The sequence below is a fragment of the Canis aureus genome, chromosome 38 (assembly GCF_053574225.1).
Source record: "Canis aureus isolate CA01 chromosome 38, VMU_Caureus_v.1.0, whole genome shotgun sequence".
NCBI classification, from domain to species: domain Eukaryota; kingdom Metazoa; phylum Chordata; class Mammalia; order Carnivora; family Canidae; genus Canis; species Canis aureus.
In genome coordinates, this window is record NC_135648.1 from 12807987 (window position 1) to 12826647 (window position 18661).

Below are 18661 nucleotides of genomic sequence, written 5' to 3' on the forward strand. Positions count from 1 at the left end.
TGTCCTTCTAAGCTGAGAAGTTACTGGAAGCAGACTAGTAGGTACAGACTGGAGACATATAGTTAAGTGCAACCTCAGACCTATTGAAGGGAAGACTATTTCTAAGATACTGCTAGGAATGAAAAAATATCTTCATAGGAATACAACTTGATCATAACCAAATATGCAAAGAAAACAAAACTAGATAAAATATTGTTACAAAGAGATTTACTTAAATGAATATAACATTTATTTGTAAGTGGAATAGAAACTTTACTTAAGAGGTAGGTTCTAAGTGTTTGAGGGCATATAAAACAGAGTCATACTTGTGGGTTGTTGTTGTTTTTTTTTTTTTTCCATTTTGTTCCATTTCATTTTGTTTTGCTGAGATGTCTATCATTGATTCAGCACTTTCTATGTCGCAGGAGTATGCTAAAATGTTTTACATGCATTTTCTAATTTAATCCTTATAGCTCTTTATGAGGTGGCTATTAGTATCATCATTTTACAGATGAAGAGACTGGTGTTGGTAGAGGCTAGGTAATTTACCAGAAACAAATAAGGGCAGAGATGGGACTTGATCTTCCTGATTCCATGCTGTGGTTTGTCTAGTTCAACAAGAATGATAGAATATTTTCCAAATGTGTGTTTGTCGAACTTTTCTATAAGATCTATCCTGGGAACAGAGATGACAGAGTAAACATGCAATCCCAGGAGGTCTAGAAACAGCCTAAAGCGATCACCATCTGCTTGCAATTTCTTGAAGGTCTTGCTTTTTATCTTAAAAATTCATACAAATTTGCCATTGTATTCCAATGTGTTTGTCTTCATCCAAATAATAATGTATTTCATAATTTATCATTAGGGGAATTTCTTTTTTTACTAATCTCCTTGGACAAAGAATGATATGCTGTTATATTTCAGGCTATTAGGTAGCTCTGGAGAAAGCTGACCCCAATAACAGGTTTAATGTCCAGGAAAATTTTTTTGTCTTCATTTTGTTATAAATATGTGGGTACAAACAGCAACCTTCTTTTCCACCACCGCTTTACAGACTATGTCAGGTTAACAATCAGGAGAAATGCCCAAAATAGGAGGTGAAATACTTTCCATCCAAGATACTCTGGATGGAAATTTCCATAAGCATATCTTCCTGCTGAGAGGTCAAACTACAAACTGAGAAAATCCCTGATCCACTCTTCCATCTCTTTTACTACCTCGAACAACAATCTCCAAAGAACATTTTTAGTGAGGGAAAAAAAGGTCTGATTATACTGCTCTTTGTTTTATCTCTAACATAGTACATAGGTCTTCCTTACCCATTAATGGACTGAGAGTCTCAAATGGTCCCTATAATCAACGCTCTTCATCCAACTCTCAAACTTCATTTTAGTTATAGCTGCCTTGTTGGGAGCAGCAAAGCATTCCCAGTTTTGTCTTACAGTTGAGAATTAGGCCTCAAAGAATATCTTCTCAATAGGCCCATTATGTGCATTCACTATGCCATTTAAGAGAAAAATAAATTTATTTACATTTTCTAGGCATTAATCTTTGTCATGACATCTTTTTTTCTTCATGAAAAAAAAAAATAACATAGAAATGTCTATTACCTGAGATTCAGCAGAAATGTGAGCCTAGTCAAATTTTCATCCCGTGTCTGCAGAAGATTTCCCATAATTAATCCATTTTAAAGCAATAGTGAGCAACTAAAATTAAATGGTGTTTCAATTGCATCATGAATAGGACTTGTACTTGTTCAACACACTGATCATGTCAGCATAAACTTCTGCTGTCATATAATTAGTTCTAAGGTAACCACAGAGTTCAAATAACTGACTAGTGAATGTTCTGATCACTCAGTACCCATATAATTTTCCAGTCTGGGGCTTTTTAGGAAGAAAAACCCATACCAAATTTTTGTAAACAAGAAAACGTGGGATTCTGCTGGTTTCCTTTGGTCAGGCAAGGAAGCCATGCACTTCCCAAATTTTAGGTTAAACTGGCTTTCCAGGAAAAGGTACCATGTCTGTCCTTGTCTTTGAAAATACTTTGACACAAATCCACACGCATGTAGAGTTATATGTATTTCTGTATCGAAAACCTGTCTTTCAGAACTTCAAATACTCACCTATAATTTTGTTCCATCAGTGGGAATTCTAATTTTTTCCATCCCTTTTTTCCCCTCTAATCAGTGTCCAATACCTGTTCTGCCTGGCTACTCATATTGTCTCAAAATTATCCTCTCATTTTTTCCCGTTGTCCTAATTTTAGTCTCCATTACGAAGAAAAAGAGTAAATACAGAGAGAGAAGTTTTGGTATTAAATGGGCCTGAGTTCAAGTCGGACTGAGCCAAGTAATCAATGTGCAATCTGGAACACGTTGCTTAGTTTTCTCATCTTAAAAAAAAAAAAAGTAAAAACATTTGCTTTACAATATTGTCCTGAGATTTCATTCATTCACTCGAACAACCAACATTTATTGAGCTGCAACTTTGTGCTAAAATGTATTTGCTGGAACTACACTGGGGAGGAGAACAGACTCCCTCGCTATATGAAGTTGACACTGTATTGTATTCGATAACGTATGCTGTCCTGCATGCAATTGGAATGCAATGAAATGGCTATTCTTGTTCGGGTTATTGCTGCAACCATGCAGAGTAAAGACAGCAGGGTCTACTCTAAAAGTCTTACCATAAGGGTTTTTTGTAAGACCTCTGGCATAAGGAAACCCAAGAATAAGAACAGGATTGGGAGTGGAAAATATAGTGATTATGCTTTGGACCCATTGAGATTAAGGTCTCTGGGAAGTAGGCTCCCGAAAATAGAAGTCTGGAATGCAAGAGAGATATAAAGCAGGAGATAGGAATCTAGTAATCAACGGTAGAGGAGCAATAATTTAAACCATTAGGACAAATGCAACAGATAATTTAACTAGGATGCTCTAATTTAAAATAAAAATTCTCAGTCTGGGCTCAGCACAATCTAGCATCTTTCCAAAGGAAACAATTGATCAGTCCTTCTGACTATGATCAATACATCCTTCAGAGACTCATTTTCATCCATCCTACACAAAATCCCGAGCATCTCTGGTTTGTACTGGCTCTTCTACCCCTTATACAATTGGGGCTACATCTGCAAAAAGCAAACGTTCATTTCATTTTTTAGATCTCATTTCTCAAGGGGTATTGAGTCCTGTGCTGTAGATTTCATTGTTTCTGTAGCAAAGATAACCTTATTTAAGTACTACAAAAGTAAGTAATTAAACCCACAAATGTTATAAGCTATCAGATCAATGAGAAAATCTCATGAGAAATTCCATTATATTCTTCATTCAAGGCTCATATACTCTCCTTGAAAAAAATGTACATGTTGTTCATGACCAAATAAAACTTACAGGCATTTAATTATATGAATAGATTGTGAAGAGGGTAAACTGACAAGACCTTCTTTCTGTAGGAAGCATTGTGAAAAATGACAGTTTTGAACCCAAATTTCATATGTATTTAGGTCCATAAGTCTCCCTGACAGAGTGGACTGTCCTAACTCAATAATTAATGCACTGGGAATTCTCTAGGTAGACTATGATTTGGATACTTTATGGGCTATTATGTCAAGGATCTGTGTCAGGCTGGATGCATACACAATGCCTACAGAAAAATTATTGTCACAAGCAAAACTGGTGAGGGCTTTTTTTTATGTACTTTAAGAGTAAGTAAGCCTAGCAAAAATATATGACACCATTTCTAATTGCCTTGTATTTTTTAAGAAGTGAAATGTGCCTTCATTTTTATTTGCCCATAGAGTATACCTTTGAATAGGACTATTATATGTACTCTATTTGTTTTTAAAAATGGGTGATACACATTTTTTACTTTTGGAATATACATTCATGCAGTCATTAATTTCCATATCGTTAATAATATACCTTTAAGTTATAAAATGTTAAAGATAATTGTTTTAAAAGAAAAAAAATTGTTGACCATTCTGTATAGAATACATATTTTTTTTCTCTCTCTTTAAAGGGATCCTCATCCCCAAAATGCCTGTGGAGTACAATGTCTTACTCAATGCTGGAAGTGTAGCGCCTCTGACCTCCTCTGTTGGTCATCATCAATCCATCCTTCTGGAAAATTTGGCTCCATTCACACAATATGAGATAAGGATACAAGCATGTCAAAATGGTGAAAGTCTTTCAGACACTTGTCCCGGGCTTTTATTAAAAAAAAAAAGAAAAAAAAGAAAAAATATTTCATGAAAAAATTCATCAAAAAGGAATAGATTTGCGATTCAAATACAAAGACTAACATTTCATTTCTTATTTGTACTGGACTGTTTACCCAGAAAAATCAGACCCTGGCATTGAGTGAAGCATTATGCATTTCTGCACATTCAATCATGAATATTTAAATATATTAAAATGGTGGTTTTGCAAAGTCTTGCTTTATAAGGCCCTTTAAAAGAAAAACACCTAGATCACATGAAGGAATCATTGGTAATATAAAGCAAAATAGGTATTATGTAAATTTCACAAAAAGGTACTCACTTTTGTTTATTTAAGTTTTCTTTGGGGGTGAGAGGAGGCATTATTTAGAAGTTGAGTTACACTCGAATGAATCTTATGTATTTCACTGTGCTTCCCTGAACTCTATCTCATATATGCAGACTATCGCCCTGAGTTTCATGGCATAGGCTAGTGGTCTATGAAATCATCATCCATCCATGTGGTCTTAAGGAGCCTCCCCTCAGTCCCTTCATCCCTCCAAATGTTACATCATATATTAGTAAGAGAAGAAAAGATGGAACTCATATTGGTGTATAAAACATGTTGCTCCACCTGAAATTAAAGAAATGTCCCAATCTCATACTCGAGTGGTAGGAATTCCTACTTTACTTGTGCTTAGCAACTTCTGTCTAGAAATGAGAATCAGTACCCAAGGAGTTGATTAGAATGATGGGTCTGTGATCTTGCTTTGCCTCATCTCCGAAATTGTGAGTCAGTTTGCCGACTTCTCTTCTACAAACCAAACCAAGGCATTTTGTTTTGAAGGATACTGCTCTATCAGATCCAGTCTTCTGCTAATCAACATACAAACAGTTTTAAACCAGTGTTTTCTTTATTTTAATGCAAAATCAACTGTTGCATCTCTATGTCTCTAAAACTATGCTATGGAGATACCATGTTCTTTTTTTTTTTTTTTTTTTTTTTGATACCATGTTCTTCAAATTAATTGATCCTACATTTTGGAAGAGGGTCATTATTTTAAAATATTGGGAAAAATATTATTAAGAATATACCAGATGTGCAGGTCACACACACACTTATAATATTCAAGTACATTATCACTTTCTGGCTAGAATGACTGTAATAAACTAGAGAAACCACAGTTCAGACCAGCATAAGCATTCTTGTCTATGCCTCTATAAATTTGTGGTTACTTAATGCATTTTCCAAAAGTGATTCCCTATTTAAATACACATAAAATACATATATATAACATAAAATATATACATATAAATATATTCAAATTATATAGAGATTTATAGTACTAGTCTAAAATAAGTGTATAAGGGTCATATACAAAAGTTCAGCTAAAATGATTTCCATGATCTCCTTACCCTTCTATATGCATATGTAACTCTTTTTCCTGCTTGACGAATTACTAAAGGACTCGATTTTTTTTTTTCCAAGGAAGTTGTGGCGTTAGCAGTAGAACGTTTGTCAAAACATCTGAAGCAGCCCCAGTGGATCTCAATTCCCCGGTTCTTAAGGCCCTGGGGTCAGCTTGCATAGAGGTTAAATGGATGCCGCCTAAAAAGCCAAATGGAGTCATCACCAGCTACTTTCTTCACAGGTAACACTGACTATTACTGTTATTTTAAATTATTTTAATATATGTGCTATTCCAGGACTAAAAAATCAAATACATATTATATTTCTGAAAGGGAATAAATGGGAATTCATGCTTTTTGGAGCATCTACGAGGGTCTAAGATTGGTACTGGAAGCTTCTACATGTGATCCAGGGAGAAAAAATCCCTACCATGTAACATTTTTGTCTGAGCCCTGCTTGAAAAGTGAGACCTCACAATGCACATAGCCATAACTCTGATTAAGTTGTAGAGTAGTCTTCTAGAGACTCACTGACCAGGAAAGCATAGCCATTCCAGAGGAGGAATGCAGTCTGCAATGAGAATTCTAATATTTCCCATCACCTATTATGTGCAGCGTGGGAATATTTTTTATCCTCAAAAAACAGGGTGCTTTCCATGTGCAGAAAGAATGGCTCTCCTCTGCACTTCCCCTTCTGCCAGAAGGAGTTTCCACTCAGCTGGCTGGATGGCACTGGGAATACGATAGATGGCAGGACAGCGTCTTTTCACCATCATGTGCTGAATTTGTGAAGTGTATCCCCTTAAAATGAAGAAAAGAAGGAAAGAGAGAGTAGAGGGAAAGAAGAGGGTGAGAGAGTGAGCAGGGAGAGACAGAGAGACAGGGGGACCATGGGCATTTTGGGGATGAAGGGTATTGGGCTCCCTGATCCAGTCTTCACCTGATCCACACGGACAAAGTTTTAACATCTTCTTTAAATAGATAATGAATAACTAGGAGAGGAAACAGAGGAAGAAGAGAGAACGGGAAGGGGAGAAAGAAGAACCCTGGGGAAGGGGGAGAAAGAGGAAGACAGAGAAGGGAAGGCAAAAAGTAAAACAGAGCATCAAGGAGGCAAAGCACCTGTTGGCTGAGAGCATGCTGTCTGTCCTAGTCCCTCCAGCCACTATAACAAAGATGGCATAGACCAGGTGGTTCATAAACAACACATATTATTTCTCTGGAAGTTGGGAAAATACAAAATGAAGGTGCTGACAGATTCCATGTTTGGTGACAGCTCCCTTCCTGGTTCACAGACAGCTGTCATTTCACCATGTCCTCACTGGAAGAAGCAACCAGGGACCTCCAAGGGTCTCTTTTAGGAGGGCACTGGTCCCATTATGAAGGCTCCATACTCCCATCCCAGTCACCTCCCAGATGACTCATCTCCCAATCCCATCACCTTGGGGGATTAGAATTCGCCATACGAATTGGGGATGGGGGAGGCACAGACCTCCAGGCCATAAACGTCTAAGACAGGAAAGACACTAGGGAAGATGACCCCAGATTTAAGGGATTTGCAGATTGAAAACCCCATTCCAAAAGGAATGTATTTACATTAAGCAAACAGAGAACAACACATTCTTGCTCAGACTCTCACCCCTATTGGTACATGGTTTGTTAGTCTCTCCAGCTGCCTCACACCTTCACTTGCTTGGTCCTGTGCCCTAAATATGTCGAGAAACTTAGTTCAGGATCCTCCTGCAACTTCAGGTATTGAAACCCCTTGATTCAGGTCAATCTTCTGTGACAAGTAAGGGTCTGTAGGAAAATTATGAAAGGAGAAAGTATTATTGCATTTCTGGTTATGTAAATGACGTGGCCAAAAAGGAGCCAGCCCAATTCTTTCTCAGCAAACATTAATTTGAAGAATAATATTTCTGATTCAAATACACACGAACACGTAAAAAATGGCTAATGCGAATTTACATTTTACGCTAAGCACATTAGTGCAAGCTCTAAAATGCCTATCCTCTTGGAATAGTTTTCTTTCATCTACTTAATGCTAATTGTATGAGAAAAGCACATCAAATTCCTATTCTGAATAAAGGGAAATAAAGTATCTGTTATAGAGCAGGACGTGGCTTCAGTCTGTTGGTTTTGTAAATAAAGCTCATGATTACAGTGACTATTCCATGGCAGCTATAGAGAGGGAAAACAGGAAATATAATGCAGAAAGCCCGCTTCAATGAAAAATACTGTAAATTGAATTTGACAGCATTTGATGGCATTTGATTATTCTAGTCACAGCCAAACAATGATATAAAGAGTAATATGAAACAGAATGTGTTACTGCCTAGCAGACTCAAAAGCAATAAACCTTCCTCCAATGTGACACAATCACTTCACAATCATAATTGTAGCCTGTTTGATACCTCTGAGTACAGCAGAAGGGCACTGACTGACATAGATACATTTTGTTTTTTATTTAAAGTGAAATGAAAATGGCGCACTGGGGCTCCAGATACAATCGTTATATTCACCTACATAGGCATGAATCACTTGGCGGTTATTTCAGCTGAAGTTTAAATGTGCTTAGACAACAACAATATCAAATTTTTCTTAGATAGCTGCAAAAAAAAAAATCAGAAATTTGTAAGGACAGAAATAGAATGTAGACACATAGTTCTTTTTCATTCTGGGACTACATGGAGCCCCTTGTACGGTTATGGCCACGAGCCTGCCGTATTTCTGGGGAGGTTATGGCATGTAATTCCTGCTTCATCATTTGCCTCCTCTTTCTTGTATCGCCACCAAAGGAAATACACTTAGCTCAAACCAAAGACGGGGTTTGGCCTAGGCAGATAGTTTCATTAAATTGCAGGAAGCCAACTTGCCAATGCCATTTTGAAAATACCTGTCACTCTGCTCCCTCTAACCCCCTAAATCACTTCTCTTCAGTAATTTCCTTCCATTGTTTAAAGACTGCCTCTAGAAACCATCCTCTAGAAAAGCGTCTGCGCAGATAAAGGGGTGTTGATGACTTTACAAAACAAAACACAATAATCTAGGAAGGATGTGATTATTAATGTGATTGCTTCTGTTCTGTTTACCTGTTACTTGGTTATTTGATCTAGGCTACTTTGATCACTAAGGTGAGGAGTTACAAAAGACGTTTCTGACAATAGGGACAACATTGATGCTAGTGTTGTGCAACCTGTTTATCCATGGAGTATAGACAAGGCCATCTTGGGCATTTGCTTTCTCCTCATAGCACATTTGGATATTATAATAACAATTTTTCAGTATTCTCCATCTTATATCTATAACTTTGTAAATGGCGAGATCCCTCCGCAAAATCCGACTTCTAACCACAAAATTCACCAAATATTTTTTTCTTAGGACCTTACAAAACACTTAATGAAATGAACTCCCACCATTTTAATAGAGACAAAATAAATACAAAGACTGATCGATGTGCCGTAAGAAAAATATATATTCAAACACCTTCTAAACACCTTAAAAGTAGAATAATGAACTCTGAATATTTAAAAAGTAAGATTTTGAAGGGTAAAATCTGAGATGGTTTGGATGGTTGGTTGAAATGGGAGAATATTCCAAGCAGGGAACCACAAGTAATAATCTTCTAGAATGGAAAATCAAGCCGATTGAGTAAAGTAAGAAAAGAGGGCATTGACTCAAAAGTGAAGGAATTTTTAAACAATCAATTCCTGTTGTGTGGAAAGATAGATATGGAGATAGGCAGATAGGTGATCAATAGACGATAGTTCAATAGATAGATAGATAGATAATGTTCATATCTACTGTGAGATCTGAGTCCTATTACAAGGACCTTTACTATAATAGGAAATAAAAGTCAAACTAAGCAGATAAACCAAAAAAGAGAAGTATAATATGAAAAATATTAATATTTGGCAGAAGGTTTACAGGGAAGAAGGACTCTTTTTTGTCTGGAATATTTATGGAAGAGACTTCATTTATTCATGGATGAAGCTGATACCTTGGGGCTTGGCTTTACAATATAAAAATTTAGTGACTATTTTTAGAAATACTTTTGATGGAAAAAAGTTTAAATGGGACAGAATATTACAAAGGTTATATATCCTTTCTTTATGACTTATCCAAGGCATATAAAATTTCCATCAATAAAAGTAACTACTGTTAATTTTAATATATATAATATTTCTGCTTTTATATAGTTTCCCTTACATAAAAGGAATCATATTGTTCATGCTGTTCTCCAATTTTCCTTGGGCATTTGGACATACACACACCACACACACACACACACACAAGCACATACCTCATTTATTTTAATGACTCAACTATATTATATTATATGGATGTATGTCAATATTATTTAACTAGTCCCCTACAGGTAGCAAAATAAGTTATTTCCAAGTTTTCATTACAATGGTAACTCTCAAAAAAAAACACCTTTGCAATGAGCATGCGATGGGATTACTCTTAGTACTAGAAGTGCAGGTTAAAATTTTGTACATTTTAAATTCCTAGATATTGCTTAGTTGCTTTCTAAAAATGTTTTATAAGAATTTCTAATTCTAAAAACTCCTGTAAATAGGGAGTTTTATCAGTTTTTCAAATCTGCCAATTCAATATTTTAAATACCTATTATTATTTTGATTAAAATTTTGGCCATTACAAATGAAATTGTTCATTTATTTTAAATATTTGCTTGCTATTTGTGTGTGTATATAAATATTATATATCCTTAGGCTGTTTTCTTTTGGATTATTTCTAATTCATTTCTTTATGCTCTTTATAAAGTAAGGAAATTCCCCCTTTAATGATCATGTTAAATAACACATCAATTATTTCTTCCAACAATTTTATGGGTTCTACCCCTTATATCTGAATATGGACTTGATTTTCTTTTAAAGAATGAGACAAGAAATCTATGCATTTATTTTTTTAAAAAATAGTTTGTAAACATTATTTTATAATTCACTGATTTGAAATGCCACCTATATAAAATTCCTCTGTATCATCTGATCCATTTCAGGATTTTGTATTGTTTCATTTATAGTAGACAGGATTTTAATAAGGAGAGCCTAATGACAAAGATATCTCAGGTGAATAAAATTAATAGAATGAACAAAATTCCCAACTCTGAAGGCATAGTGTTCAAGAAACGGTCAAGTTTGGCTGGAGCCTTTGTTATTTGTAGGGGAAATTTCGACAATCAGCTTGACAGTGGATTTTAGAAGACTTGAAATACCAGGCTAAGGAGTTTAGATTTTTTATTTGGAGGCAATGTGAGCCATTCCAAGTTCAGGATAAAATAGAGAAGCAATGTGATTAAGTAGACAGAACATGGCATTTGTAGAAAAAAGATACGGCTTCCAAGCACTGGGTTCAACACTTACTAGTTATGTGACCTTGGGGAAGTCATTATATTCCCCAAGCTTCATTTCTATGTAAAGTTAGGTTAAGAAACATAAAGAATAACCTCCTAGAATTTTGTAAGAATTAAATGAAATAATGCATGTGAAAGTCCTGTGTTAAACATCAAGCATGATTAAAGTAGGAAGTCATCCTAGATGTACAATAAAGATGTATTATGCTTTAGGAAGACAAATCTGGCAGTTAAAAATATTTAAGGACAAGAAAAAAGATTCATGATCATAAAAGCAGCAGATTGTACAACAGTGTGCCTAGGATGATTCTGTTTTTCTTTATATATATAGAATATTTCTTTACATTTATATGTCCATTAATAGTATCTGGAAACAACAAAAAAACTTAACAATGCTTATTTCCCAGAGATCAGTTAAATATGATCCTTTTAAATACAGATCTTCCTCAACTTACTAAGGGGTTACATCCCAATAAACCCATCGTAAGTTGAAAATAATAGAAGTCAAAAATGTATTTAATACACCTAACATATCGGGACTCTTGCATGGCTCAGTTGGTTGAGCGTTGGACTTTTGACTTCAGCTCAGGTCATAATCCCAGGGTCATGAGATCAAGTCCGTTGTCAGACTCCACACTCAGTGGAGTCAGCTTGTCCTTCTCCCTCTGCTCCTCCCCTGCTCACATTCTCACTCTTTCTCTCAATTAAATAAAATCATAAAAAAAAAAAATACACCTCATACACCAAACATCATAGCTTAGCCTAGCCTATTTTAGAGGTGTTCAGAACACTTACATTAGGCCTACAGTTGGGCAAAATCATCTAACACAAATAATGTTCTGTGTTAGTTTTTATTTGATAATATTTTTATAAATTTTATAATTTTACAATACATTCTAGTTTATGCTTGTTCAATAAAAAGTGTTGAACATCTCTTTATTGAACACGGTACTAAAAGCATAAGCCAAAATGGTTGTATGTGTACAGAAGGGTTGTAAGTGTGTCAGCTGTTTACCCTGTGATCATGTGGCTGCCACTTGCTGCCACTGCTCCGAATTCTAAAAGAGTATTATACACAATACCGCTTTCCTGAGAAAAGATCAGAATTCAGAATTTTGAAGTACAATGTCCACTGAATACATATCACTTCCACATCACGATAATGTCAAAAAATTACAAGTTGAGCCATCATAACTTGGGGACTGCCTGTACTTGTGTTTTTGCTCATCCATATTTTCTAATTATTTTTCACAATGAAAGTATAATGAGGTGTGATAAAGACAAAATAGTAAATTCAGGTAGTCAAGCTGCAAATCAATCCTCGCCCTGTTTATGATTTTCCTATTCCTCTCTTTATGTGAACATCATCATCACTCTCTGTAGCAAGTTCTGCTTGGGAAAGAGAAATCACAAGTTATTTTTAACTGAAAGAATTTAACATACGTAATTGTTTACTAGTTGTAAATTTGTTAACTAGGTAACTGGAAGGATAAAAAGTGAACTCTAAGACATCATGCAGGTGGCAACTGCTGGAAACAGCTACTGCCCTTGGAACTGAGGCAGCTAGAATTCTTAAAACTCAGTAACTAGAGGGGAGCACACCTGCCACCCCCCTATGCTGGGACCCAGACACCTGAGGAGGAGGCAGCTTCCAGCTGATGCAGGTGCGCGGGGAGAAGGCACGAGATAAAGCTAGTTTTTCGAAGTCTTGTTAAAATTTCATACTCAAACTTCTCGTAAGGAGGGAGGATTTATTACTTTCAGGGTGAAAACTCCTGGCTGGAGAGATGCTTACATAAACAGCAAGCAAAAAGGAAGCAAAGAGTAAGACACCAGGTCCTTTTTCCTTTCAGCTTTCTGAGCTCCCTCTGGCGCCTCCTATTGGCAGCTCAACATGGACTCAGCCTGTAAAGCAGAAATGCCACTGCAGAGTCCCAGCTCCACCACCATAAAGCCAGATACAGAAGGAAAGCTTTATTGCTCGGAGACAACAACTTAATAATGGGCACATTTTTCTTGTTAACCAGGTTTCAGAGAATTTTGGTCTGTACTTGTCAACCAGTCTGTCATCCCGTCATTGCTTACACAGTATTTATTGTTGATTATAGTGTGTCATGCTTCCCTAGGGGCTGAGAATATATAGGTAAGTAAGAGAGAGTCTTCACCTTCAAGGGGCTTGTGGTATGGTATAGGAGATAGAAAAGAAAGAAAATATATTACGATAGAGTGTGACAAGTGAATCAATAGAAAAAAAGACAGCACATAGAAGACCGATCAAAGTCATGGAAGCATGAACCATCATGGAACAGAAGGGAACTATAGGCAAGCATTTGATTATGACTGGAATGTAAAATGGAATAGATATCGGGAACGTGACGCTGGAGTGGTAAGCATAGGCTAGTTGCACGGCAAATCACTACCATTTTAAATGGGATTAAGTCTTAACATTTTTGGTTTATCTTTGACATCTCCTCCGCCAACATCACAGTATCTACTCATTCCACGAAGCTGGGTGGTTCAACCAGCACGTGGCATTTTGTGAATCACCTGTGTTTGCATTTCCTCTACCACCAACTGTAGTTCAGGATGTATCTTTATTCTTACGTGGTCTGTTGAGATGACCTCTTGACTGTGTGACTGACTACCTGTTGTCATTCCCATTCCAGGCAGCCTTTATATGACTGCTGGATTTGTCTTCCTAAATGCAGCTTTGGGTGCCATTTCTATGATAACTTTGTATCATGTGTTACATTTAACCCAGTGACTTTCACATGCATAATTTGATATAATTTTTTCAAAAATGCTGGGACATTATACCCTATAAGGTTATTAACTCCAATTTACAAAGTGAAATGGAAACTAGAGAACACAGATGAGTTTTGTCCAAGGTCATCTAATCAGGTGGTTGTAGGCCTAGACCTACAACCTATCTCCTTGGACTACAGGTATTTTGGGTTTTATATTTAAATTAGTATCCTTATTATTCTTCATAAGGTGAAGGTGGCAGTTTCATAATCTGAAATTGCTAGGGGAAATGAACTGAGTTATTGGATTTTGCTCTGATTGTTTCTGAAGACAAGTGCCGAGAATTGTTGCAGGGAATAAAGGGGTAGGGAGATTTTTTAAGGTTATACTACAGTAAGAAAACATGAATATGAATCTCTTTTTATGGTTCCTAGGTTTAATACTTATCTTTGTTTTCTTCTTAGTGTTAAGCAACATTAAATTAACTCTAGTTGGAAAGGGGCATTATCAAAGTATCTCCCAGATGAGTTTAAGCATAGAATAATCATTTAGCTATTCAGAGAGAACTGACAATGTGGTTTCCCTAAACACAGACTGTTCAGGAGGCAGCGCTTCCAGTTAAATGAACAGTTGAAGCCTAAATCTTAAATAAATTAGGAATAAGTGTGATCTACTTAAACTCTTCAGTTCAAAGTTTATTCAGACCTAAAGATATTCTATTTTTAACATCATAGATGGAGCATTCATCTCAACATAATATTAATTTATTGAGTATTCAATGGTGGCAATAAATACTTAACCAGCCTGCATCCTTTAATTGTTTTGGTAGAGAAACTTTGAAGCTGACATAGTATTGCACAGATTTTTAAAATGCATGCTTTCGGGCAATTTTTAAAAGAATGTCACAACCACGGCTACCCCTCAATGTGGGAATTCAGGAGAGTTTAATAAAAATTAATTGAATTTTCATAGAAAGGTCGAAGCCAGACAAAACAGACAATTTTATTTCCCCATAGAAGTTTTTGTTTGTTTGCTGTATTATGTTCCTTGCAAATACCTTTTAAAAACTCACTGAGAGGAGTCCTTGGCTGTGAGCCCTGTGGTCCTCATTAGAATGGATCCCTCCCAATGACACACCTGGTACCTCGTATCTGCAGCAAGCACAAAGGCCAAACCCTGCAAACCTACACTGAGTGCAGAATCTGGCCCACGCATGGTAGCAAGGAATAATGAGGTGGGTTGCCGAAACATAATTGCAGGTCACCGAGAGGTATCTATGAAGCCTCTATAGTCTCCAGCAGGAGGTTTGTCATTGCTCATGCTTAGGTCATTGTGATTTATCAACTTGAGGATCATCAAATTCCCAAAGCCAAAGATTTTAAATACCCTGCCTTTTTTGTGAGAGGTACTGTCATTTACTTTGCCTTAATAACCCTTTCCATTTTGATGGTTAATCTCATATGGCAGCATGTGACTATCCTGGCATCTGAAGAGTATGTTCATTAAATACTCCTAACGGCCTGGAAAATACCGCTTTATCCATCAGTGTCTCTCAAGCACAGAGGAGAAGCTAAATAGGAGAGGGTCATCTCTTGAGTACATTCTTCCCCAACATAGAATACTACTCTAGTATATAAAAAGAGTTCATAGAAATGAGGCAAAAATGCAGAAAAGCCATGGAATTACATGTCTTTTGGCCATTTGTTCAAATAGTTACTGAATTTACTGGCCTCAGATGCTGGGAATATAGAAATAGACCAACCACGATTCCTCAGGAACTCCCCCTTCTGGTCAGGTCTTCATCTTATCAGATTTTTTTTTTAATTTCTTAATTTTTTTTATTTTTTGCATCATGGTTTTATATCCAGATGAGCAAATAACTGTTCCAAGTGAAACAGCAGGTATTTGGGGCCGTACTAACAACTGACAATTCTATCTCTCTTGCTCAAATGCTTAATGCTCTATATATTGAGTACCAAAAGAGCATGTGTGGGCCTTAGTTTTTATATCAGTCAAATCTACAGATAAGACTAAACAATCCTTTTCTCAGGTATTTGAAAGAATTTTTTTAGCATACTCTGCATTTTACTAGGTCTTGGAGAACACATCTAAAAGGAATTTGACTTTTGCTTTTTAAGATGTCTAGAGCAAATTCATATTATATAATTTATCAGGGTTTTTTTCATTAATTTGCATTTAGCTCTATCTTCTCCATTCAGCCATGAGTTCCTTTAGAGAAGGAATGTGTACCTCTGCTCCTAGTATAATGCGAAGTGCTTATTAAGTGCTCGATAAAGGTATATTGATGAATACAAGAAAGAATGGCCCTTACTTGGAAGGGTTATAGCTTAATTAAAGAAGAGAAAATTCAGAGGATGAGAAAATGCATGACTTGCAGGATGTGAATTTAAAACATTTTTTAAATATCCTGGAAGCAGAGGCAAAATGACATTGTGTAAGGTAAAAGAGAATAAGAACCATGGGCTTCGCGTCATCATTCCTCATCTTTCAGTATGCTAGTCAGGGCTTTATCGCACAAAGATCTTGTGGTTCCAGGAGCAGTGAGAGGGTCAGCCTCAATGTGCAAACATTTTGCAAGACTCTGCATTCATTTGCTACTGTCCTGTTGACCAGTGAGAATCATATGGCCAAGTTCAGAGTGAATATGGGAGCACATTAGCAATAGACATGGATAGAGGGAGACAAATTGGAATACTTACTACAATCCATCTACCCTAGAACAGTAAGAATTCCCAATAATATCAACTTCCAATAATTCTGTATAGTGTAATTTCCAGTTGTGCAAAAAATAAAATTGTGCAATGTAATGCATGTGCACATGTACACACTTGCATGCATATTCATAAACATAGAAAGATCCAGAAATATTTTTAAATGTGGTAATAGTGCTCACATATGTGCTTCTGATTTTTTAAAGTTTTTAAATAATGTGTGTGTTTCTGCATATTGCATGTGCAATTTTGTTAAGGAAAAACTTCTAAGGTATACAATAAAATGTAATTATGGGTGGTGTTGCACTGTCTAAATGTTTTTATTTCTACTGTGGTTTCCATGTCTTCTATGAAATATGAACATTCTTTATGATTAGCTAAATATATATAAAACCAAATATATATAAATATATAAATATTTTTATATATATATAAATATATACATATATATATATAAAACCTACTCTTAAAAAAATGATACTGAGTCAGGATCTCTCATGTACTCTTCCCTCTGGTCTTATTATGACAACAGAAAGGGACAGCTGAATTGATAACAAATTTTCCCGAAAAGCAATTTCTTATGTGCAAACCTTCTTTTGAAGTGTGCAGCTGTCCCTGATTGCCTTCCTGGTTTCTTTTCAGACGTCCTGCTGGCATTGAAGAGGAGTCCCTTTTGTTTGTCTGGTCGGAAGGAGCCCTTGAATTCACAGATGCCTCAGATACTCTGATGCCATTCACGCTCTATGAATACCGGGTGAGAGCCCACAACTCCAGAGGCTCAGTGGAGAGTCTGTGGTCATCAGCAAGGACCCTGGAAGCCCCACCTCAAGATTTGCCAGCACCTTGGGTGCAAGCCACCAGTGCTCATTCAGTTCTGCTGAACTGGACAAAGCCAGAATCTCCCAATGGCATTATCTCCCAGTACCACGTGGTCTACCGAGAGAGACCAGATGATTCAACAGTTAACATCTCTACTGTGCACGCTTTCACCGTGATGGTAAGAACTTAGAAAAAAAGAATAGCAGACACCTAGATTATCTGGTTAATATGTTGACATGGATTTTTTTTTATCCAGCTTATCGTTATTCTTCAGTTACAGTTTAAATATATTAAAATATTTCACATGTGAAAAAGAGGAATGTACTCATGGGGAAGATGCTGAACTGAGTATAAGAGATATTGGAGACTAGTTTGCAGGCCACAATTAATTTGTATTACCTCAAGCAAGAAAGTGAATCTCTCTTTGCCTGATTTCTAAATCCATGAAATGGGGATACTAAATATGTCTCTGTATACCTCATGGGGATGAAGCACAGATAAAATTAGACAGATATAGATGCAGATTCAGATGTAGATACAGATACAGATATAGATACAGACTCAGATCAGATATAGATAGATGTGGTATTATTGGCTTTTTGAGAAAAAAGAAAGTTAAACTTCTAGATCTATCTGGATAATATGTAGATACCACATGCACTATAACTTAGTAGTGATTTTTCTGGGCTGATCAGCTCTGACCCATAACACAATTTAACTGAGTTCACTTAGTATCTTCTGAGAACTTTCTTTATACCTGGCATAGCCTGATGTTCTATAGGAGATATATGGAAACAGGGTGATTCTTCTATCAGGGAGCTTTCTCTTTTATAATACTGCAAACATGAGAATACATTTCTATGTTGCCAATCTAGGCATGCCAATATACCTGAAGTTTATCCTACAGAGTATAGCATTTATCAAAATATCTAAATAATACTTGGCAAAAATACTTTAGTGAAAATTCAAAAGAATGATTGCAAATGAATAGTTTAAAGTAGAGTATTTTCTCCCTATCCTTATGTTCAATTTTTTTCACATGACTAAAAAATAAGCAGTCTGTGAATTAAGGAGATATTATTAAATAAACTTTTATTTTATTTAGAATTCAAAATTGGTATATTTTTATGTGACATTTACTTATCTTTAATTATCTTTCATATTACATCTTCCTAGAGCCTTCACTAAAAGCATTAGAAGCAGTGCTCTTAAGACCGGATCTTTTTTAGTTGATATGTGATCCGTGGAGAAATCTATGACTTCTCACCATATCCTTGGAATTCTTGTTCTAAACTTCACCTGAAAGCAAAATACTGAAAAATAAACTAAAAATGCTGAAAAACCTTTGACAAGAGCATTCTAAATGAGATACTTTAATTTAAATATATTTTTATTGAAG

At 36.0% G+C, this 18661-nt stretch overlaps 1 protein-coding gene across 1 annotated transcript in view; it reads left to right on the forward strand.

The window, feature by feature from the left end:
* The window catches only part of USH2A (usherin), a 693391-nt gene that overhangs the window by 579145 nt on the left and 95585 nt on the right, over positions 1 to 18661 (forward strand). Inside the window, exons 58-60 of the mRNA XM_077886665.1 lie at positions 4002 to 4160; positions 5669 to 5831; positions 17086 to 17440. Coding sequence (XP_077742791.1) covers positions 4002 to 4160; positions 5669 to 5831; positions 17086 to 17440 — 677 coding nt within the window. The remainder of the gene's footprint in view (positions 1 to 4001; positions 4161 to 5668; positions 5832 to 17085; positions 17441 to 18661) is intronic.